This window comes from Cebus imitator, unplaced genomic scaffold (assembly GCF_001604975.1).
Source record: "Cebus imitator isolate Cc_AM_T3 unplaced genomic scaffold, Cebus_imitator-1.0 Scaffold273, whole genome shotgun sequence".
Lineage (NCBI taxonomy): Eukaryota > Metazoa > Chordata > Mammalia > Primates > Cebidae > Cebus > Cebus imitator.
Genome location: NW_016107588.1, coordinates 2,328,894 through 2,350,553, shown reverse-complemented (window position 1 = coordinate 2,350,553; position 21,660 = coordinate 2,328,894). Strand labels below are relative to the sequence as shown.

General features: G+C 35.9%; 1 protein-coding gene across 2 annotated transcripts in view; it reads left to right on the top strand.

Annotated features, from left to right (window-relative positions):
- The window catches only part of GABRA3 (gamma-aminobutyric acid type A receptor subunit alpha3), a 250,766-nt gene that overhangs the window by 220,145 nt on the left and 8,961 nt on the right, over positions 1-21,660 (top strand). For both annotated transcript variants that reach the window (XM_017500892.2, XM_037728628.1), the window contains exon 9: positions 6,746-6,957. In XM_017500892.2, the coding sequence (XP_017356381.1) occupies positions 6,746-6,957 (212 nt within the window). The remainder of the gene's footprint in view (positions 1-6,745; positions 6,958-21,660) is intronic.

Genomic DNA, 21,660 nt, shown 5'->3' with positions numbered 1-21,660 from the left:
GGTATAGTAGAAGATAGCAGTGGAGAAACAGAAAGAATGACCTGTAAAGTAGGAAAAAGAAAGAATAATCAAATGTGATATCATGGAAGTCAAATAAGTAAAGTATTTCAAAAAGCAGAGAATACTATTGTGGGTTGAATTGTACTGAGTTTACATGAACTGCAGACAGAAACTGTCTGTTGGGTATTGTGATCTACTTGGCTGTTAGTGATCTTGAAAAGAACAGTTCTAGTGAAGTGGAGGGAGCAGAAGTTGTATGAGAGTGGATTAAATATGCTCACTTTAGGAAATATAGCAAACTAGATACCCTGAAAAAGCTTCCTTTATAAAATCCTAGAAAAGCTAGGTGAAACAGAAACCTTTTGTTTGTTTGTTTGTTCGTTTCTTTTTTGAGATGGTTTCACTCCTGTCACCCAGGCTGAACTGCAATGGTGTGTTCTTGACTCACTGCAACCTTCACCTCTTGGGTTCAAGCAATTCTGCTGCCTCAGCCTTCCAAGTAGCTGGGATTACAGGCACCCACCACCATGCCTGGCTATTTTTTGTGTGTGTATTTTTAATAGAGACAGGGTTTCACCATGTTGGTCAGGCTGATCTCAAACTCCCGAGTTTAAGAAATTAAAGGAAATACTCAGGGGCCCAAATGAAAAGACAAACTGAAAACTTGAGTGTTAATGATATGAACTGATACTATTGTGGAAGGAAGATACGCAGATGGACTCCTGGTATTGGTAAACAAGAGTTTGACTTTTAAATTTATATAAAAAAGACATTTACAATTAAGATTGTGGTAGACAGAATAATGGTCTCCAAACATACCCATATTCTAGTCCCTGGAACTTGTGAGTGTGACCTATACAGCAAAAATAACTTTGCAGTTGTGATTAACTAAAAGATTTTGAGATAGAGAGATTACTCTGTATTATCTGGAATAGGGCCTAAATGCAATCACAGTATCCTTATAGAATAAGGCAGAAGGAGATTTGACTATGGAGAGAAAGCAGTGTGATGACAGAAGGATGAAAGTTTTAAACATGCTCTGCTGTTGGCTTTCAAGAAAGAGGAAGGGGACCATGAGTGAAGGAATCTGTCATACAGCTCTAGAAGCTTAAAAAGGTAATGGATTATTCCTTTAGAGCCTCCAGAGGCAATGTCACCCTGCTGACACCTTGACACTGGACCAGTGAAACTAATTTCAGACTTCTAGCCTCAAGAATTGTAAGAAGACATTTAGTTGTTTTAAGCAACTAAATTTGTGATAATTTCCTACATAAGCCAAAGGAAATTAATACAAGGATTTCCCATAAATTCAATATCATTGAAGAGTTATGCTTTCAATGCAAGAGATTACTAGAAAAATATACTTATCAGTGCAGAGGACAATAAAGAAGCATGTTTCTTTTGGCCTGGGCTTAGTGTGAAATGTGGGGTTCCTTGATAATTCATTTTTTAATTCAAACTTGGCCTCATATTAATTTAGAATTGGTATTTACACTAATTGAATTGATATGAGAACCTGCAAGTTAAAATGTTAATATAAAAAGTTATTAAAAGACTTTTATGTAAGAACCAAAAGCAAGAATAGCCAATATATCCTTCTAAAAAATAACAAAGTAGAGAGACCAGGCGTGGCAGCTCATGCCTGTAATCACGGCACTTTGAGAGGCTGAAGTGGTGAGCCCAGGAATTCAAGACCAGCCTGGGCAACACAGGGAGACCTCATCTTAATTTATTTTTTTTAATTAGCCAAGTGTGGTAGCACATCCCTGTGTTCCCAGCTACTCGGGGGGCTGAGGTGAGAAGATTGCTTGGGCCTGGGAGGCTGAGGCTGCCATGAGCCATGATCATGCCACTGCACCCCAGCCTGGGTGGCAGAGTGAGACCCTGTCTCGAAAGATTTTTAAGAAAATAAGAAAGCCTAAAATACAGCCATATAGATGGACACTTGATTTATGATAAAGATGGCACTGCGGAGAATTAATTTGAGATTGATCATGGATTTAAATGTAAAAGCTGGAAATATGATTCTTAGAAGAAAATACAAGGCAATATTTTTGCATCCTTTAGGAAGCAGAAATTCTTTAGTTCACAAAAACATAACAATAAAGAAAATAACTAATAAATTGGACTTCATCAAAATTAAAAGTTTCTGCTCATCAAAGGACAACATTAAGAAAATGAAATGGCAAGCCATAGCCTGAGATAAAGCATACTATATCTGCGCAGACCCAACAAAATATATTTTGAAATATTTATATATTCTGAAAGTATAAAATGCTCCTAAAATTCAATAATAAAAAGATGAAGAATCCAAATTTTTAAACAGGCAAAAGATGTGAACAGATTCTTCACCAAAGAATATATAGAAATGCCCATAATCATGTGAAAGGATCTTTAACATCATTTTTTTTTAAATTAAAGAAATGTAAACTAAAACCTCATGGAGACATCATTTTAAATACTAGAATGGCTAAAATAAACACTGAATGTATGAAATAGTAACAGTGGCTTGACCAATACATTTAAAATAAAATACTAGAACATAATGTAATATTTATACATTGAGATGGGAATATATGGAGATAAAATGTTTCAAGGACTTTCACTATCAGAGAAAATTGTTATAGTATCAATTATTTTTATTTTTATTTTTTGAGACAGAGTCTGCAGTGGCATGAACTCGGCTCACTGCGACCTCTACCTCCTGGGTTCAAGCAATTCTCCTGCCTCAGCCTCCCGAGTAGCTGGGACTACAGGCACGCTCCACTGTGCCTGGCTAATTTTTGTATTTTTAGTTGAGACAGGGTTTCACCATTTTGGCCAGACTGCTCTGGAACTCCTGACCTTGTGATCCACCCACCTCTGCCTCCCAAAGTGCTGGGATTACAGGCGTGAGCCACTGCGCCTGACTTAATGTTATTATTATTTTTTTTTAAGTCAAGGATGCATGCTGACTGAAACTCTCATACATCTGCTGGGAATGTTAAATGGTAAAATTACTTTAGAAAACAGTTTGGCAATGCCATATAAAGTTAAACATATGCTTACTATATAATCTTGTAGTTCCATTCTTTAGGTATTTGCCAAGAGAAATATACTCATACAGACTTACATGTAAATCATCCCAGTATCTTTATTCACAATAGTTGAATACTGGAAACAATCCAGGTATCCATTACTGGGTGAATGAATAAACAAATTAGGTAATATCAATACAATGGAAGGCTACTGTGAAATTAACAGGAACAAACCACAGATAGATGCAACAACATGGATGAACCTAAAAATACTATGCTGAGTGGAAGAAGCCAGATACAAGTGAGTACGTACTGTAAAATATTTATACGAAACTTTAAGAGAAAAATCTAATCCATAGCAAATGAAAGCACATCAGTGGTTACCTAAGGCGAAGGAGAGGATGGTATGGGCACAAAGGAATCTTTGGGGAGGTGGGAGTATTCTACAGATGACACTTACGAAAAGTGCAGAAAGGGGTGTCACCAGATGGTAGACATGTCAAAAGAGCACTGGTTACTACAGTGTGGTCCTGTAATGCTCTAAGAAGTAGACATCAAAGAAAATATGGATTGCACCTCTGGAGCTCTTGATTCTGAATTATCAACCACATTTTGAGAACCAAAACAGTGTATTCAAGAGGAGAGTCAGGTTTCAGTTAAGACCAAAAGGGGAATACACATTCAGATAACAGGTTGAGAATATAGACTCCCCAGTCATAGAGTAGCAGAATTAGACAGTAAAAAGAGTTTGCAATAAAGAGTTTATAAGGGTATGGGTGATAGGGTTAGATAGGACTTTGTAAAACAGAATTAAGCCTGACTGAAAGTGAATTAACAAATAGCCTTGCCCCTGTAGTGGTATGTGATGTCTGAGGTAAACAGATATATGAAATGTGATTGATTCTGATTATCTCCTAGGGGGAGAATGGGTAATCATTTTGAATGCTATTGTCCGAAATATCTAAATTTTTTATCCTTAAGACCTAATTCTGTATAAGGCACAAAGCAGACAGTTAGTAATGCTGGAGAAAAGAAGACAATAAGAGCTACATTAATAATAATATATTTAATAATTACTGTAAGAAAAGTACAATACTAACTCTGATGGGAGCAAATGTGGTACAGTGGGCTAGTTGGCTGTTCCTGAGAATTAAAGTCCTTTCCACTCATCACAGATGTGGTTTGGTATCAGAGACACATGTCATGAAGTAAGTGCACTAGAAGTGCTCAAAGGAGACGAGGGAGGACAGTCAGTTCTACCTGAGCCTTTTCAGAAATGTTTTCTAGTCTTGAAAGAGAAGCACTGGTGACAGGCTGAATATCTTTTAAAATGCCAAGAATCTCTTTGTCCATCCATGAAGTGTACCAAAGGCTTGATTGAGGGCCCTACAAGCTCTGACTAGCTAAGAGCTTTCTGTAAGTTGACAGTTTTAATTAAGCCCTAGAGACTAGAGCTCTAAAAATCTCTACTGAGACATGGTACAGAAACACTTATGTCACAATACAGTTCTCTTCATCTAAGCACTAGCAGCACACTTCTATGAATGTGTCAGAGTGGACAACTGCATTTGCTACTAACCATTAATGAGGTAGCTTGTTTCTCCCATTAAGTAACTCCTTGCTCAGTATGATCTGAAGGTTTCCAAGGCCCGGATCCATTCTCACAGATTACCAGGTTACAGATTCAGATAGTTTGTTAATAAGTATTAGTTATGTGGCTGATTCCTTACATGGCTTAAAATGTGTTTTGGCTAATCACCCTTGATGACTCTCTGCCTAGTTTGAGCAAAGGTACTCCTTTAGGATATTTCTGGTGAAACTGTACTCAGTTTTTTCCAGTCTGGATTTTCATTTATATAGAAAATATATAAGTAAGGTGCTTCAGCAGACCAGGATAGAAGAGGAAGTCCCATAGGCATCAGCACACATGGCTGACCCTTTGGGTAAAGTTAATGGAGGCAGTGCCTTCTCTGTTTGCTTTCATATATAGCATCTTTCACCTGATTCGGACTTCATTCCATGCCCCACTTGACCCAGGCTAAAGAGGCTCACTTTCTCCATCCTCTTCACCATGCCAACACTCAGAAGACAGTCTAACCATTTCCCCTTCCTCAGGTTTGAATGGCTTTATATATCTACTGCTTTATCAAAATCCTGGGGGACAGAGACAGTAGGGAATATTCATAAATGAGCAAAACGGAGGCACAGAGAGAATAAAGAAATTCCCTAAGATACAAAGCAAGTAAGTGGCAGCACTCAGAACATCTAACTTCTAGTATAGTAGTCATTGAAACTAGAATAACATTGCTAGCAATTGTAAAATTATTATGATATGTTGTTAACAATGTGATTATACTTATACTACTATGATTAATTACATAGTTATGACAACATTATTGTTCTAAGAACAGTAAAAATAATAGTCATGTTAATTATAGAAGCTATTTATGGAATGATTACTCTGTGTCATTCCATATATATCTATCTATGTAGGTATATAGAGAGATTCTATAGCATATAGACACATTATATATATATATATATACACACACACATATATATATATATATATATATATATATAGAGAGAGAGAGAGAGAGAGAAGGAGAGAGAGAACTATATATATATATAGTTCCAACAAATATCTGTATTATCTGGTGTTATCGCTCCCCTTTTACACATGATAAAACTGAGGTTGTCTGGGGTAGAACACCTTATTTAAGGTCATATTACTAGTAAGTGAGGTTGCCCAGGTTTCAACCTAGTTCATTCTGACTCTAAAGTTTATACCATTAATCATAATTATATATATATATATATATATGTATGTATATATATATATCTCACATGCATATCTAAAATATGAAAATATTAGGAAAAAACATAAAGTAGAATTTAAAGGTAAATAAATTCTTGAACTTAGAATAACACTCCTCCACCAAAAGAATCAATTGATCTAAAGACAAGCTTGGATTTGGCAAAAACTCACAAGAAACAGATTTTGAAATAGTTTTCATTGCCCAATAGGGACGTAGGGTGTGATGCAGCTACAGAACCACTTTCCACAATAGTTTGCTGCATTATCAGAAGAGTGTCCAAAATTAAGAAAGTAATCTTCCTACTGAATTCAGACCATGTCCTGAGTCTTGGGCTCAGCTCCGGGCTATTCAGAAGAAAATTGCAGGTATAGGGAAGGAAGTGAACAAGAAAAGGAGTTCATGAGGTGAACATGAATCTCCATGTTCATTTTGAATATGAGTAGTTTTGCCAGAAACTATAGCCCTTTTCAGGTCTCTGAAGGCCTGTTCTGGAGAGTAAGGAGATTTTTTTTCTTGCATGGCCACAGAAGAAACTCGAAGATCAGTCTGTGGGCCAGTAGATAAAAGAAGGCAGGTTTCAGCTTATAAGCTAGTTTTGTATAATTAAAATGCTCTCTTACAGTAAAATGGACTACCTGCTCCTCAATGGAAATGTTTAAGCAGAAGCTAGAGGACAACTATTAAAAGTACTCCATTGCAGATGCCTATTCCTCTGCCAATTGGGATGGGCTGGTTACTAGGTGGGCCCATCAGATTTGATTGTCTGTTTTTTTAATTATTATTATTATTTTAAAGGGGCCATTCTGAGTGGGGTAAAGCTTCTTCTTTCAAATAGGAAATCAGTAATTTCATCGAATACGCTCTCAATGTTTTCCAGTTGCAACTGGTTCTTATCTTTTCTCTCCTCAGGTGTCACCACTGTGCTTACCATGACCACTTTGAGTATCAGTGCCAGAAATTCTTTACCTAAAGTGGCATATGCGACGGCCATGGACTGGTTCATAGCCGTCTGTTATGCCTTTGTATTTTCTGCACTGATTGAATTTGCCACCGTCAACTACTTCACCAAGCGGAGTTGGGCGTGGGAAGGCAAGAAGGTTCCAGAGGCCCTGGAGATGAAGGTGAGATATAGCAAAAGAGGAACTGAGAAGCACCCCCTGAGAGACCTGTATTGGGACCAGGAGTGGGCAGCCTATAGCCTGCAGGAACTGGGCAGGGCTATGTGCTATTCACTGGGGTCATCAATCCAATTCTCAACTGGAGTGCTTCTTGGCAACCTGGCGTGTAATCCAAGGGGAAAGAAAACAGGGCGTGTATCATGGAGGGTTGATGTATTGTGAAGGATCAAACCTAAATGTGATGCTGCTAAATTCAAGGGGGACCCACTGGTACTTACAAAGTCACCCAGAGGCTTGGACTCTATCTTCAACCCAGAAAACAATCTCTAGGGCCACCTCTGCCCTTCTCTCTAGTATATTCAAATTATATCAAAACAAAATGATCATCTTTCCTTCTGTACCTGGACTGCTCTTTGTTTTTCCACTGCCTGCTAAAGACCTACTCTTCTTCAAGACCCAACTGAAATGCTACTTTCTCCATAGAGCCTTTCTTGAATCATTCACAGATTTATCTTTTCTTGAGGCCTGGGTTCCCTGATATTAAAATAATTTATTTGTATTAGTTTTTGTCTTCCTCTCACTAGACTGTGAACATCTTGAGGGCAGGGGTTTGTCTCCATCTTATTTCTAGCTAGCCAACATCCTTGCATAGCATCTAACTCACAGTAAAAGATGAATAAATATCGATTGGATTGGTGGATTGACGGAAAGGAAGAAGAAAGATTAAAAACAGTAAACCAGCTGAATTGATAGGAATAAAATATGAATACAGTGAAATCAAGATTGTTGTCCCTGGCTGCTTTAAATAAGTTCAGGTCGCTAGATCAAGGTGAAGATTATCCAAATATGCTAAGATGAACTGGCAAATGAGATCTCAGGACCATCTTGGTATCATTCAAATAATCATGGAGAAGAAAAATGATAATGATTTTTTCAAATTAGGAGAAAATATGTATTGTATAGAGTATAGATTGGAGAGTTGGCAAAATTTGTGAATAATTTTTAACTACTTATTTAGATAAACTTTATTAACTCCTTGCTATAAATTATGAAGAAATAAGTATAGTTCTACTTCCTTAATTTACAATAAGAATTTTTTTGGTTGGCTTTATTGTACTTAATCTAGTTGTTACCTTTGTACCTTTAAAATATATTTCTCTATAGCTTGGTTTATCAGCTAGGAACAGGATCTGATAGCCCCTCACCCACTACGAATATAAGGAAACCACTATAGGCTCACTCCTACCACTCGTTCTCTCTACCAGTTCCTGTCATCTACTAACTTCTGTTTGCTATACTACAATTTCTGCACTATTAAGTTTTATAACACTTATATCCTTCCATGCAATTGTAAATCCTATGATCGTTTAGTCATAGTTCTGTATTTAAATTAGTTCTTTTCTTAAAATAGTCCTTTTATCTGTTGTTTCTATTCATTGTATAGTTACATCAATTCTTTTTTTTAACTTTTGTTTTAAATTCAGGGGTACAAGTGCAGGTTTGTTACATGGGTAAACTTGTGTCATGGGGGTTTGCTGTACGCTGTAACAGATTATCTAACACCCAAGTATTAAGCATAGTATCCATTCATTATTTTTAATGATCCTCTCTCTCCTTCTTCCCCAACCTTCCCAAAGGCCCCAGTATGTGTTGTTTCCCTCTATGTGTCTGTGTGAGCTCATCATTTAGCTATCTTCTAGAAGTTTCTTTAAGACGGTCTCATGAGAACCATATTTTCTTCTTTTCGAATGTATAAAATCATCTGTCTATTGTGTTTATACTTGAATAATAGTTGGGCTATTGTACAATCCATGGGTCACATTCTCTTTTTCTGATGACTCCATGAAGACATTGCTTGCAATACTCAATTCTGGCATTGAATATTGCTATCCAGAAATCTAAAGCCCAGCTTGAGAATTTCTTACAACATAGGGAATTTTTTTTATGATCAAGAAGCCCACATTATTGTGGTTTTGTATTTGGGAAGTCCAGTACTTTTACAAGGATATATCCTGGTCAATTTGTGTACTTTATTCATTAGACACCATATTACCCTTTATGACTATGGATTCATGGCCCCTATAATTCAAGAAAGCTTTCCTAAAAACCCTTTTATTTGTTCTATTTTTCCCCCAGCAGCACAGACTATACATATCACGGAGATTTTTTATTTCTCATATTCACAATTTCTTCTCTAATGCTTTTTCACTGTTATTTTTCATTTTATTTTTGCTCAGTTTTATCAAGTGTATCTTCCCTGTCCCTGACCATTTTCAGCAATCCCTATTCACATTCATTTGTATGGCAGTATTATTTTATTTACATTTATTTTATCATCTTTATTGACTTATTTTTCAGGTGTTCTCTTTTTTTATGTGTTCTTCACAAATCCTTTATTGGTCATATTCTTCCATTTGCAACAAAGTTTGTATTAGTACCATGATAATTTGTTTTCAATTATTACTTGAGGTTGTATTAGAGAAGTTTTTTACTACCCTTGTTATGTATGGAAGTATCATTTTGGGGAGTAACTGAGAGAGTGAGCAGGATAGTCATGAGTAGCTGAGAAAAAGTAGTAGAGAGTAGTATAAACATCATTTGTCATCATATAATCTCTTATGAGTACTCTTCCCTGTAGTTGTGATTCTGCTTCTGACTAGTAAGTAGTTTCTCTTGTTCACAGGAAATCCTTCTATGTTGATACAGGTATCTGTGTGTATGTTTTTGTGTGTGTTTGTGTGTGTGCTTGTGCAGGTGTATGTGTGCATAGTGTTATATTCTTTAATTTTCCAATCCGTCTTCTCTGCCCTATGTGGTAGTCAGAGTTTCAGGATGTTCTCACTACCAGCTTGAAAACCGATTTTATTTCAAAACAGGGATTGTTTCTTTCCTTTGTCAGGTCATGCCACAGACTTTTGGGACACTATCCTTGACCTAAATCTAGAGCAGCAGATATCCTCAGTGTCATCTTCACCTTGATCTGATTTTCACTGTACTTTGGAGCCCTTACTTTTTGAGATTAAGGTTATAAAAGCTTTTAAGTTTCATCAAAGATAGAGTTTTCTTTTTTTACTTCTCATCCTATTGTTTTTGGTTGGTTCCAGAGAGGAAAAGTGAACAAAGATGTTCTTACTCTGACATATTAAACTGAAAGTTCCCTAAAATATATTAAACAGATAGGTATTTTAGGAGCAGTTAGCAGCAATTGGTTATATACAGCTTGAGTTCACTAATAGAAAATTATGTCAAACTAACCTCATGAGCATTTATCAAAAGTTTATTGAAGTACTGGACTAGAAAACATCATAGATTTTAATAAAACTTCTGACTAACTTTTTAAAAATTATATCTCCATGAAGAAAAGGAAGCAGGTTGGATGTGGTGGCTCACAAAGCAGGTGATTGCTTTAGCTCAGGAATCTGAGTCCAGCCTGGGCAACATGATAAAACCCCATATCTACAAAAAAGAAAAATTAATAATTATCCAGGCATGGTTACACATACTTGTAGTCCTAGCTAATCAGGAGGCTGAGGTGGGAGGATCATCTGAGCTCGGGAGGTCCTGACTGCAGTGAGCCAAGATGGCATCACTGCACTCCAGCCTAGGTGACAGAATGAGACACTGTCGAGAGAGAGAGAGAGAATTAAAGCAAGAGAGAAAGAGAGAAAGAAAGGAAAAGAAAGAAAGAAAGAAAGAAGAAAGAAAGAAAGAAAGAAAGAAAGAAAGAAAGAAAGAAAGAAAGAAAGAAAGAAAGACAAAGAAAAAGAAAGAAAGAAAAGGAAGCAGTTGAAAAAAATAGTGCAATTAGGCTGATGTAGGTGGTTGACCAATTCAAATCGGATAGAATTGACTGATGTTTCCGGGTGTGGTGGCTCACACCTGTAATCCCAACACTTTGGGAGGCCAAGGCAGGCAGATCACTTGAAGTTAGGAGTTCAAGACCAGCCTGGCCAACATGGTGAAACTCCAACTCTACAAAAATACAAAAAATTATCTGGGCATGGTGGCACATTACTCAGGAGGCTGAGACAAGAGGAGAATCACTGGAACCCAGGAAGCAGAGGTTGCAGTGAGCCGAGATTGCGTCACTGCACTCCAGGCTGGGAAACAGAGAGAGACTCTGTCTCTAAATAGATAAATAAATAAATAGACTGATGGACTGACAGACATCAAACTGAATGGAGGTCCCTGGGGATGCACTACAGGACTTTGTCTTTGACCCTGCTCTTTCCAATGTTGTTATTAATGACTCCAATTAAGACATGTAAGGTAGAAGACTCAAATTTATAAGTTGGTATTAATGAATATTGGTTGGGGAATGAGTATTTTGCAAATTAGGAATCAAAAAGGATTTCTAAATTTGAAAGTACAAGCTTAAATTAAAATATTAGCATTTGCTAAATGAAATATAAATTTTTACACATAGGTACAAAAATAGATCTGGGATAAAAAAATTAAACAATAAAATAAAATGCTAGGATATGAAGAAAGTGCAAATCCAATGCAAGCCTACTTTGTGGTACAACTCTTGAAAAGCCCAATTTGGTTTGGATCTGAGTTAAGAATTATCTAAAACTACTGAAGTGATAAGCCCTTTTAATTATGTACTGGATGGCCCATGTTTAGAGTACACTGTTCCAGTTTGGTTACTATACTAGAAAAGAGACAAATGACTCAGGGGTATGATTACTGCTATTTTCAGATATCTGAAAGGCTTCCATGAATGTTTTATAAAAAATGAGACAGATTTTTTCTTATGGCCAGCAAGAGGTGTAGAAGTGGTCTGAAGACAGAGAGAGGACTCAAACAGATTTTTGGAAACTCTAGAGCTAGATGTCAAAAATGATGACCATTTCTCCATTTAAAAAGTGCTAAAAATTTAAAAAGAGAGAACAAACAATATTATAAAACTGTCTTGCAAAGATAGTGATCTCAGTCTTCCTTTTTAGTCTCTCTCTATGGTCAATCTATTTTAAGTTACCTCAAGAAGCATATTATGAGAATTGAAAAAACATATGGAATGCATAAAAATGGATCTCTAATATGCAGGTGCTATGCTTTGTCTGCACTGCTACAATGTGGAGTAACTAATAGTGAGATCAACAGAAAAAAATTTGAGGTACATTGGAATTGAAAATATCAGAATTTAATAATAACTTGGTTTCTTTTTTCTTCAATTAGAGAGACATATTAAACCTTTTTGCTTCATAAAGCTAGAATGGGTGAGCACAAAACAGTTTTAAAATAATATAACTGATTTTAAAATTTATTTGTGATCTGTATTATGATCAGGCATTAGATAAAATGTGAGAGGAAACATTATAAAGGAGAAAAGGAAGATATGGAAATAAAACCTCATTTTCAAAGGAAGATAAATGTCTACCCTATAATTGCACTCTAGAAAATAGATGAGCTGTGGAGTTTTGATGATCAACGACATGTTTTTATCACTGCTTCCTCTAAAGATTCTGATGAAATGAGAGTAAAGGAATAAAACAGTTATAAAAACACAAGTACCAGGTGAGCTGGACAAGGGATGTGAGTCAGACAAGAGATATTAACACATCTATAGAAGAATGAACATGAATGGAGGGTATAATAACCAATTTATCAAACTGCAGTAAGATATAACTCTGGAGAAATTCAGTGTTCAGAAGAGCTACATACAATAGAGAATGAAGCAAAAGACTGTGTACAGAGTAATCGAGACTCCAGAGACTGCTCAATATGTGAACTGTCTTCAGCCAGATGTATACTCTCCTGGAAAAACAGCAGGGTTGCTCTTCTAAAGAAGCTGAGTATCCCCAGAGGAAAGTTGTTGCATACTGACATTTCGAAGTAACTCCTCAAAATGACCTACTTTACCTAATCTACCTAAATCACAGCCCACCAATCAACAAGCTCAGGTTAGCTTTATGAGCAAAGGGGCATCTCTTCTGTTGCCAAATAATACTGGGATATCAAAGATTATCAAATAAAAGTTTGCAACGTGAAAGAGAATAGCAAAGATTTAACAAAAGCAAACAGGCAAACAAACCAAAAAGGAACACCTTACCTTGAAGGGAGGGGACAGACATAATTTAGTGAATTAAAGAGAATGTAAGAAAAACAAAACATTAACTTCTATCATAAATATATCATATTAATAAATTAAGAACAGGATGCTAAATAAAAAGAAATTAGAGAATAAAGAAGAGATATTGAAATTAAAAAGAATTGCTGAAATAAAAATTTCAATAGAGAAGTAGGAAAAATAAAATAAAGGAAATCAATCTATAAGTAAGACATTTTTAAAAAGTGAAAGGAAATGTAAGAGATCTATGGATGAAACTGGGAAATTCATCCAAATTTAAAAAGAAAAATTATATTGAGTATCTTTCCCAACCACAATAGCACGAAACTAGAAAGAAATAAAAAGAGTAATTTTGAGAGATTACTACAAACAAGTCTATGCACATAAACTAGTAAACCTGGAGGAAATGGATAAATTCCTGGACACTTGCACCCTCCCAAGCCTAAACCAGGAAGAAGTTGAAACCCTGAATAGACCAACAACAAGAGCTGAAGCTGAGGCAGAAATTAATAGCCTACCAAGCAAAAAAGCCAAAGTCCAGATGGGTTCACAGCTTAATTCTACCAGACATACAAAGAGGAGCTGGTACCACTCCTTCTGAAACTATTCCAAACAATCCCAAAAGAGGGAATCCTTCCCAAGTCATTTTATGAGACCAACGTCATCCTGATAGTAAAACCCGGCAGAGACTCAACAAGAAAAGAAAACTTCAGGCCAATATCCATGATGAACATAGATACAAAAATCTTCAATAAAATACTGGCAAACCAACTGCAACAGCACATCAAAAAGCTTATCCATCACAATCAAGTAGGCTTCGTCCTGGGGATGCAAGGCTGGTTCAACATATGCAAGTCTATAAATGTCATCCACCACATAAACAGAACCAAAGACAAAAACCACATGATTATCTCAATAGATGCAGAGAGGGCCTTTGACAAAATTCAACAATGCTTTATGCTAAAAACTCTGAGTAAACTGGGTATCGACAGAAAGTATCTCAAAATAATAAAAGCTATTTATGACAGACCCACAGCCAATATCATACTGAATGGGCAAAAACAGGAAGCATTCTCTTTGAAATCTGGCACTAGACAAGGATGACCTCTCTCACCACTCCTATTCAGTATAGTATTGGAAGGTCTAGCCAGAGTAATTGGGCAAGAAAAAGAAACAAAGTTTATTCAGTTAGGATAGAAGGAAGTCAAATTGTCTCTATTTGTGGACAACATGATTGTGCTTGTAGAAGACCCCATCGTCTCAGCCCAAAATCTCCTGAAACTGATAAGCGACTTCAGCAAAGTCTCAGGATACAAAATCAATGTGCAGAAATCACAAGCATTCCTATACACCAATAACAGACTTACAGAGAGCCAAATCAAGGATGAACTGCCATTCACAATTGCTACAAAGAGAATAAAATACCTAGGAATACAACTAAAAAAGGATATAAAGGACTTCTTCAAAGAGAACTACAAACCACTGATCAAGGAAATAAGAGAGGACCCAAACAGATGGAAAAACATTCCATGCTCATGGTTAGGAAGAATCATTATCCTGAAAATGGCCATACTGCCCAAAGTAATTTATAGATTCAACGCTATCCCCATCAAGCTACAAATGACCCTCTTCACAGAACTGCAAAAAACCACCTTATACTTAGTATGGAACCAAAAGAGAGCCTGCATAGCCATTAAAATCCTAAGCAAAAAGAACAAAGCTGGAGGCATCATGCTACCTGACTTCAAACTATGCTACAAGGCTACAGTAATCAAAACAGCATGGTACTGGTACCAAAACAGAGATATAGACCAATGAAACAGAACAGAGGCCTCGATGGCAATGCCACACATCAAAGACCAGCTGATCTTTGGCGCACCTGACAAAAACAAGCAATGGGGAAAGGATTTCCTGTTTAATAAATGATGTTGGGAAAACTGGCTAGCCATGTGCAGAAAGCAGAAACTGGACCTCTTCCTGACACCTTACACTAAAATTAACTCCAGGTGGATTAAAGATTTAAACATAAGACCTAACACCATAAAAACCCTAGAAGAAAACCTAGGCAAAACCATTTAGGACATAGGCATAGGCAAGGACTTCATGACTAAAACACCAAAAGCATTGGCAACAAAAGCCAAAATAGATAAATTGGATCTAATTAAACTCCAGAGCTTCTGCACAGCAAAAGAAACAATCATTAGGGTGAACTGGCAACTAATAGAATGGGAAAAAATGTTTGCAATCTACCCATCTGACAAAGGACTTATATCCAGAATCTACAAAGAACTAAAACACATTTACAAGAAAAAACAAACAAACCCATTCAAAAGTAGGCGAAGGCTATGAACAGACACGTTTTAAAAGAATACATATATAAGGCCAACAAACATATGAAAAAGTGCTCATCATCACTGGTCATTAGAAGGATGCAAATCAAAACCACACTGAGATACCATCTCACGCCAGTTAGAATGGAGATCATTAAAAAATCTGGAGAGAACAGGTGCTGGAAAGGATATGGGGAAATAGGAACACTTTTACACTGTTGGTGGGAGTGTAAATTAGTTCAACCATTGTGGAAGACAGTGTGATGATTCCTCAAGGACCTAGGAATAGAAATTCCATTTGACCTAGCAATCTCATTACTGCTTATATACCCAAAGGATTATAAACCATTATATTATAAACACACATGCACATGTGCACACGTATGTTCACTGCAGTACTGTTTACAATAGCAAAGACCTGGAACCAACCCAAATGCTCATCGGTGATAGACTGGACAAGGAAAATGTGGCACATGTGCACCATGGAATACTTGGAATACTATGCAGCCATGAAAAATGATGAGTTCATGTCTTTTGTAGGGACATGGATGAATCTGGAAACTATCATTTTCAGCAAACTGACACAAGAACAGAAAACCAAGTACCACATGTTCTCATTCATAGGTTGGTGTTGAACAATGAACACATGGATACAGGGAGGGGAGCATCACACACTGGGGTCTCTTGGGGGGATTAGGAGAGGGACGATGGGGGATGGGGAGGTTTGGGAGGGATAACATGGGGAGAAATGCCAGATATAGGTGACGGGGGGGTTGGAGGCAGCAAACCACATTGCCATGTATGTACCTATGCAACAATCCTGCATGATCTGCACATGTACCCCAGAACCTAAAGTACAATTAAAAAAAAGTAGGACACAAAACTTAAAAAAAAGAAAAGAGTAATTTTGGAAAATTCACAAGTATATGGAAATTAAACAATATTCCCCTGAACAACCACTAGGTAAAAGAAAAAATTAAAAGGGAAATTAAAATCTTGAGACAAAAATAGACATACAATGTACCAAAACTTAGGAAATGCAGCCAAAGCAGTTCTGAGAAGGAAGGTTATAGCAATAAACACCTACATCAAAAAAGAATAAAGACCTCAAATAGGCAATAGAACTTTATGCCTTGAGGATCTAGAAAGAGAAGAACTAAGCCCAAAGTTCTTCTAGAAAGAAGCAAAGAATAAAGATCAGAGCCGAAATACATGAAATAGGGAACTTAAAAAAAAATAGAAAATATCATTAAAACTAAGACTTGATTTTTTTGAAAATATAAACAAAATAGATGAACCTTTAGACTAAGAAAAAAGAAAGAAGACTCAAATTCGAAAAATAAAAAATGAAAGAGGAGTTAACAACTGATATCATGGAAATACAAAGGATCATAACAGGCTACTACAAACAATTATATGCCAACAAACTGATAATCTGGAAGTAATGATAAATTTCTAGATATGCTTCACCTACTAAGACTGAGTCATGAGGAAATGTAAAATCTAAACAGACCAATAACGAGTAAGGAAATGAGTCAGTAGTAAAAAATCTCCCATCAAAGAAAAGCCCAGGACCTGATGCCTTCACTGCTGAATTCTCCCAAGCACTTAAAGAAGAACTAATACCAATCCTTCTCAAATTCTTCCAAAAAAAATTGAAAAGGGAATACTTCCAAACTCATTTTATATGTCCAGCATTACCCTCACACCAGACAGGCAAATATACTACAAGAAAAGAAAATTACAGGCCAATATACCTGATCAACAAAATGGATGCAAAAATCTGCAACAAAATTCTAGCAAACTAAAGTTAACAGTGCATCAAAAGAAAAATTCCCCAGAAGTTCTGAGGAATTATTCTTTTGATGTACTGTTAAATTTATATACATAAACAGGCAATAGATATAAGGGTTAAATCATAAATTTTTTTTTTAAAAGAATCATTCACCTTGACCAAGAGGGATTTATACCAGGGGTGCAAGTATGGTTCAACATATGCAAATATATAAATGTGATACATCACATTAACAGAATGAAGTCCAAAACCGAGTTATCATTTCAACAGATGCAGAAAAAGCATTTGACAAAATTAAACTTTCTTTCATGATTAAAAAAAAAAACCCTCTTAACTAATTAGATATACAAGAAATGTACCTCATCACAATAAAGGCCATATATGGCAAACCCACAGCTAACATTATAGTCAATGGTAAAAAGTTAAAAGATTTTTCTCTAAAGTTAGGAAGAACACAAGGATGTTCACTCTCATCACTTCAATTCAACACAGTATTGGAAGTCCTATCCAGAGCAATTCAACAAGAGAAAGAAATAAAAATTGGAACCAACCCAAATGTCCATCAACGATAGACTGGATAAAGAAAATGTGGCACATATACACCATGGAATACTACACAGCCATAAAAAAACTATGAGTTCATGTCCTTTGTAGGGACATGAATGAATCTGGAAACCATCATTCTCAGCAAACTGACACAAGAACAGGAAACCAAACACCACATGTTCTCACTCGTAGGCGGATGTTGAACAATGAGGACACATGGACACAGGGAGGGGAGCCTCACACACTGAGGTCAGTTAGCAGGGGCTAGGGAAGGGACAGTGGGGGGTGAGAAGGGTAGGGAGGGATAATGTGGGGAGAAATATCAGATGTGGGTAGTGGGGGGATGGAGGCAGCAAACCACCTTGCCATGTATGTACCTATGCAACAATCCTGCATGATCTGCACATGTACCCCAGAACCTTAAGTACAAAAAAAAAAAAGGCATTCGAATGAGAAAGGAAGAAGTTAAATTGTCCCTGCATATGGATGGCCTGATCTTATATATAGAAAACCCTAAAGACCCTACAAAACAAACAAACAAACAAAAAAAAACTAGTAAATAAATTTAGCAAAGTTGCAGGATACAAAATCAACATGTAAAAATCAGTTGCATTTCTATATCAACAATGACCTATCTGAAAAAGAAATCAAGAAAGCAATCCCATTAACCATAAGTACAAAAAATAATAAAATACTTAGGAATAAATTTAACCAAAAAGATAATAGACTAGTACACTAAACCTATAAAACATCAAATAAAGAAATTGAAGACACAGATAAATGGAAAGATATCCAGTGTTCATGGCTAGAAGAATTAATATTGTTAAAATGTTCATACCACCCAAAATGATGTACAGATTAAATACAAACACTATCAAAATTCCAATGTCATTTTTAATAGAAATAGAAAAGAAACAGTTCTAAGATTTACGTGGAACCACAAAATATTCTGAATGTCAACACAATCTTGAGCAAAAAGAAGAAAGCTGAAGACATCATACTCCCTGGCTTCAAAATATTCTCTAGAGTTATAGTAACCAAAAGAGCTTGGTAAAAAACAGACACATAGAGTAATTTAACACAATAGAGAATCCAGAAATAAATTCATGCATTTATGGTTAATTGATTTTCCACAAAAGTATCAACAGCACATAATGAAGAAAGGACAGTCTATTTAGTAGACGATGTTGGGAAAACTGGATAGCCACACACAGAGAAACGAACACAGGGAAATGAAATTAGACCCTTACCTCATACCATATACAAAGGTCAACTCAAAATGGATTAAAGGTTTAAATGTAATGCCTGAAATTATAAAACTACTAAAATAAAACACTGGGGAAAAACATCTCTATGAAATTGGTCCAGACAAAGATATTTTGGATATGATCCCAAAACACAGGCAATGAGAGTACAAAGAGATTACACCAAACTAAAAAGTTTTTGGATACCCAAGGAAACAATGATTTCTTTTTCAGACAGTTCATTGTTGATAAAGAAATGCAACTGATTTTTGCATGTTGATTTTGTATCCTGTAACTTTACTAAATTTATTTACTAGTTCTAAGAGGAAAGAGACAACATTTAGAATAAAAAAAATATTTGCAAACCACACACCTAATAAGAAGCTAATATAAAAACTATATTAGCTTCCAAACAACTCAATAGCAAGAAAACAAATAACCCAATTTAAAAATTCACAAAGGACTTGAATAGGCATTTCTCAATAGAAGACATACAACTGGCTAATAGTTATATTTTTTAAATGCTGAAGATTACTAATCATCAGAGAAGTGTAAATTAAAACCACAATGAGATATCATCTCACACTTTTAAGATTGTCTATTATCAATAAGACCAAAGGTAACTGTTGGTGAGGATTTAGAGAAAAGGGAACCCTTCCATAGTGTTGGTGGGAATGTAGATTTGCATAGCTATTAAGAAGAACAGTCTGGAGGTTGCTGAATTAAAAATAGAAATACTAGGCCGGGCGCGGTGGCTCACGCCTGTAATCCCAGCACTTTGGGAGGCCGAGGTGGGTGGATCACGAGGTCAAGAGATCGAGACCATCCTGGTCAACATGGTGAAACCCCGTCTCTACTAAAAACACAAAAAATTAGCTGGGCATGGTGGCGCGTGCCTGTAATCCCAGCTACTCAGGAGGCTGAGGCAGGAGAATTGCCTGAAACCAGGAGGCGGAGGTTGCGGTGAGCCGAGATCACACCATTGCACTCCAGCCTGGGTAACAAGGGTGAAACTCCGCCTCTAAAAAAAAAAAAAAAAAATAGAAATACTAAATGTTTGAGCAACCCTATTACTGGATATATATCCAAAGAAAATGAAATCAGTATGTTGAAGAAGTATCTGTACTTGTATAATAATTACAGCCTTATTCACAAAAGCCAAGAGGTGAAATCAACCTAAGTGTCTATAAACCGATGAACAGATAAAGGAAATGTGGTATAGACAATGGAATACTGCTCAGCCTTTAAAAAAGAAGGAAATCCTGTCATTTACATAAGCATGAATGAACCTGATGGACATTACGATAAATGAAACAGGCTAGGCACAGAAAAGAAAAATACTACATGATGCCACTTACATGTGGAATCTAAAAAAGTTGAACCCACAGAAGCAGAGGGTATAATGGTGGTTACTAGGGACTGGGATTGGGGGTTAGTTGTTGGTCGAAGGATACAAAATTTTACTTAGATAAGAATAATAAGTTCAAGAGATCTAATGTACAATAGGGTGACTGTAGTTGATAGCAATGTACTGTATTCTTGAAAATTGCTAAGAGTAGATTTTAAATGTTCTTACCACAGAAAATGATAAGTGTGTGAGGTAATGCATACGTTAATTAGCTCAATGTGGTCATTGATAATGTACACACATTTCAAAACATAATTTTGTACATGATAAATATATGCAATTTAATTGTCAATTAAAAATGAATAAAAATAAAAAAATTATAAAAAGTGAAACACTAAAGTGACAGCTGTGCAGCAAGCAAATTGCAGAGGAACCAGTCCAGTTTGCAGAAGGATACTAGAGAGATTTATATCATCATTTATAATGATATAACCACTGGTCATTGATAGAACTAAAAATTTTGCTATAATTGTAGTACAGGATGCAGAAAGGGTTACATAAGTGAAATAAATCATTATTTATCATGAAAAGACAACTGGTAGTAAGCAAAACTGGTAGCAGTATAAATATATAAAAGTATAGAAATAACTATCAGAAGGATTAATATTAACTACAAGAATTAAAAATAAATACCTACAAGGGGTTGGACAATGGATTTGGGTGCATTGGGGTAAGAATTTCTTAATTTTCATTATAAGCTTTCAAGTTCAATTTTTTAAAACTATGTCCATTACTACTTTAAGTTATTCAACATTAAAAATAATTAAAGCAAATTTAAATAAAAAGAAATCTCAATATTTTAAAAGAAGAAAATTATTCTTAGAACTACTTGTAAAATTTATACAACTTCTTGTCTAAATTTTGCAAAAAAATAGTAAATCTTGGACTCTCTTTTTTTATTTTCAAATGCTCTAGAATAAAATTTTATCTTTTTTACAGTGGAGAACACATTCAAATTCTCTCCAAATCTTGGAAAAGCTTAGTTTCTTGTCCTTAATGGCTTTTAAGTCTATAGGTTATTCATGCAAATGTAGCTACAAATCAAATTACCCCTTTCTATTTCTTTGTTGGGTAAGTAATATTCAAGATTGCTTAAGTTTTACTCATAAACTGGTGGTCTTCCTACCTTGTTATGCCATAGGTGTAAGTGGCCTGACAGTAATCACAGTCTCAATTAAAAAAACAACACCCATTGCAATTATTTCTGGAATATCTGTGGCATGTAAAACTAAACTACATGGTCCCAGCACTCAGAAGCTGATGGTCTAGGAAAAGTACACACACACACACACACACACACACACACACAC